General features: G+C 44.5%; 1 protein-coding gene across 1 annotated transcript; it reads left to right on the top strand.

Annotated features, from left to right (window-relative positions):
- Positions 1 to 1,480: 1,480 nt before the first annotated feature.
- Positions 1,481 to 1,917, top strand: K444DRAFT_529152 (uncharacterized protein; the record flags this gene model as incomplete). The annotated part of the gene is made up of 2 exons (XM_024874782.1): positions 1,481 to 1,677; positions 1,731 to 1,917. Coding segments are annotated over 2 exons (384 nt in total), but the record flags the coding sequence as incomplete, so codon positions are not given.
- Between the last annotated feature and the right edge of the window lie 278 nt (positions 1,918 to 2,195).

Below are 2,195 nucleotides of genomic sequence, written 5' to 3'. Positions count from 1 at the left end.
ACAAATATTCTCCTTAATTTAGGCTTTCTATCTAGCTACTTATCTTATACTTTAGGCTAAAACTAATCTCAATGCGGCCATTTTAAGTAAAAATGAGCTTTTGAGATTTTCGTGAGGCTCGCTTATATATTTAGTGCCTTGATAAGAAATACGAATACGGGGCTTAATTCTCCGAATACGAGAGGTATTTTAAATTTAAGATATTATTAAATTTTATTAATAATAGTAAATAAATTTTTTAATAGACAGACTAGAAATCAAAGGAATTATATATGAATATATTCTTATATAAATAAAATAATAAAATAAAGAGATAATTTTTAGGGGTAAGAATCGATAAGGTATCGATACGTATCGATTCTTACGATACCTGAAAAATACCTAATACTATCAATACCGGTATCGATGCCTCAGGTATTTTTGCCGAGCCTGACTTTACTTATATATAAAAACTCAACCACTACTTCTACTAGTATACTTTCTATTACAAATATACTCTTTTATATTCGATATGTCTCGGTAATCCTTAATAAACCTTAACTTAGCTCAAAATCACCCTGATTTTGAGTTAAAGCCGCTTAATAAGTAGCTTCCTCTTTTTAAAAGAGGCTACTTAGAAAAGATATTAGATCCTATATAAGAGAATCCCGAGGATATTCGTATATGTATTATAAAGTACTTAGTTCGAGGGTATTCATTACGAAATAATACGCTGCCAGCGCCGCGCAGCGTATTTTTTTGTGGCTTGGACTAATTAGGACTGGCGTAACAGGGGGCCCCTGGAGGGAGATTCTACAGGGCCTTTAGGGCATTTGAAGCCTGTAAGAAATCCTCGGTGGGAACGAGGATTTTAAGAAGGCTCGGTGGGAACAAGGCATTTATACCCCTATAGCTATAGCCTGGAGATATGCCCTATAGAAAATAAGAAATCCTCGGTGGGAACGAGGAAAATCCCAAAAAAAATACGCTGCCAGAGTGGCAGCGTATATTGGGGCCTGTCAGGCTCTCACAAATCTTAGGGGGGTTTCTACAGGCCTTACAGGCCTTACAGGCGGTGCTTGGGGCGGGCAGGGGTTGCTACAGGGCTGGGGCGCCACACGCTAGTCGAATGGGGGAGGGGGCGTTTGGCAGCGTATGCTTTTAGGCGATAATTTTACATTCATAATAATAGGGCAATATTGCATTTGTGGCGTTTGAGGCGCTCGAGCTGCATGGTACTTTTGATCGGTTCCATCGCCAATGACTAGGTCATCCACCCACACCCCCCAGCCTCATTTGACCCGCAGCCTCACTTCCAACAACGCTCTTGCCTCTATATATATCTCCCTTACTAAATAAAATAGTGCAAGGAACTGACCCATACTTTCGAGACTCGAAATCTTGTGGGCACACGGAAGCTGGCGTATCACTCCAACTACAATTTCCGTTCCTTCATTGCAAAATTTCCCACCGCGAAGCTGCAAGGCTGTGACAGGGCACCATGTCTGACCTTCAACCCAACATTGCGAAACCAGCTCCGGGGCCAGGACCCAATGCGACAGCTTCTTGCGGCCATGCTTCGTCTCGCGCTGAATGGAACCGTTTCCGACCGCTGATCAAACGGCTCTACATCGACGAAGAGAAGACCCTGAAAGAGGTGATGGCAGTCATGGAACGAGAACATGGCCATCGAGCAACGTAAGTGAATCAAAGGTAGAGCTCACTCCTGGGACATTACTAACATCACTCAGTGCCAAGATGTACAAGGACCGCATCAAGAAATGGAATCTGGACAAGAAGACAAAAGAAGAAGAGGCCTGGGCAATGTTGAGAAAGCAAATGCAGAGAGAAGCTGCCGGCAAGGAATCGGCTTTCAGGGTAAGGGGAAAGGCGGCTACAATTGACGATGTTCTGCGGTACTTTAAGCGGAAAGGGATTTTGGATCCGGAAGCTCGGCCCCAGCTACCTGGACCTCTGACGCCGCCAGCAATTAAGTGCTGGACGCCAGTGCCGTTACCGAACCCGGAATCCGCATCCATCCTCGACATTGGAGAAAGAGGTGCTAATTGGCTCGCACCCCGGTGCCCAGAACCAAGCGGCGTTCAATCATTTGCTCTGGGCTCCCCGCAGGGCAGCGGTATGCTTGGAAATCTCAACGTCAACCAGACCCGACAAATTCTGTTCTCGAATCCCGAGATACAGTCCTTTGAAATACC

Source organism: Hyaloscypha bicolor (assembly GCF_002865645.1).
Source record: "Hyaloscypha bicolor E unplaced genomic scaffold K444scaffold_73, whole genome shotgun sequence".
Classification (NCBI taxonomy): Eukaryota; Fungi; Ascomycota; class Leotiomycetes; order Helotiales; family Hyaloscyphaceae; genus Hyaloscypha; species Hyaloscypha bicolor.
The sequence above is the reverse complement of the archived record's forward strand: the minus strand, read 5'-3'. Positions and strand labels throughout refer to the sequence as shown.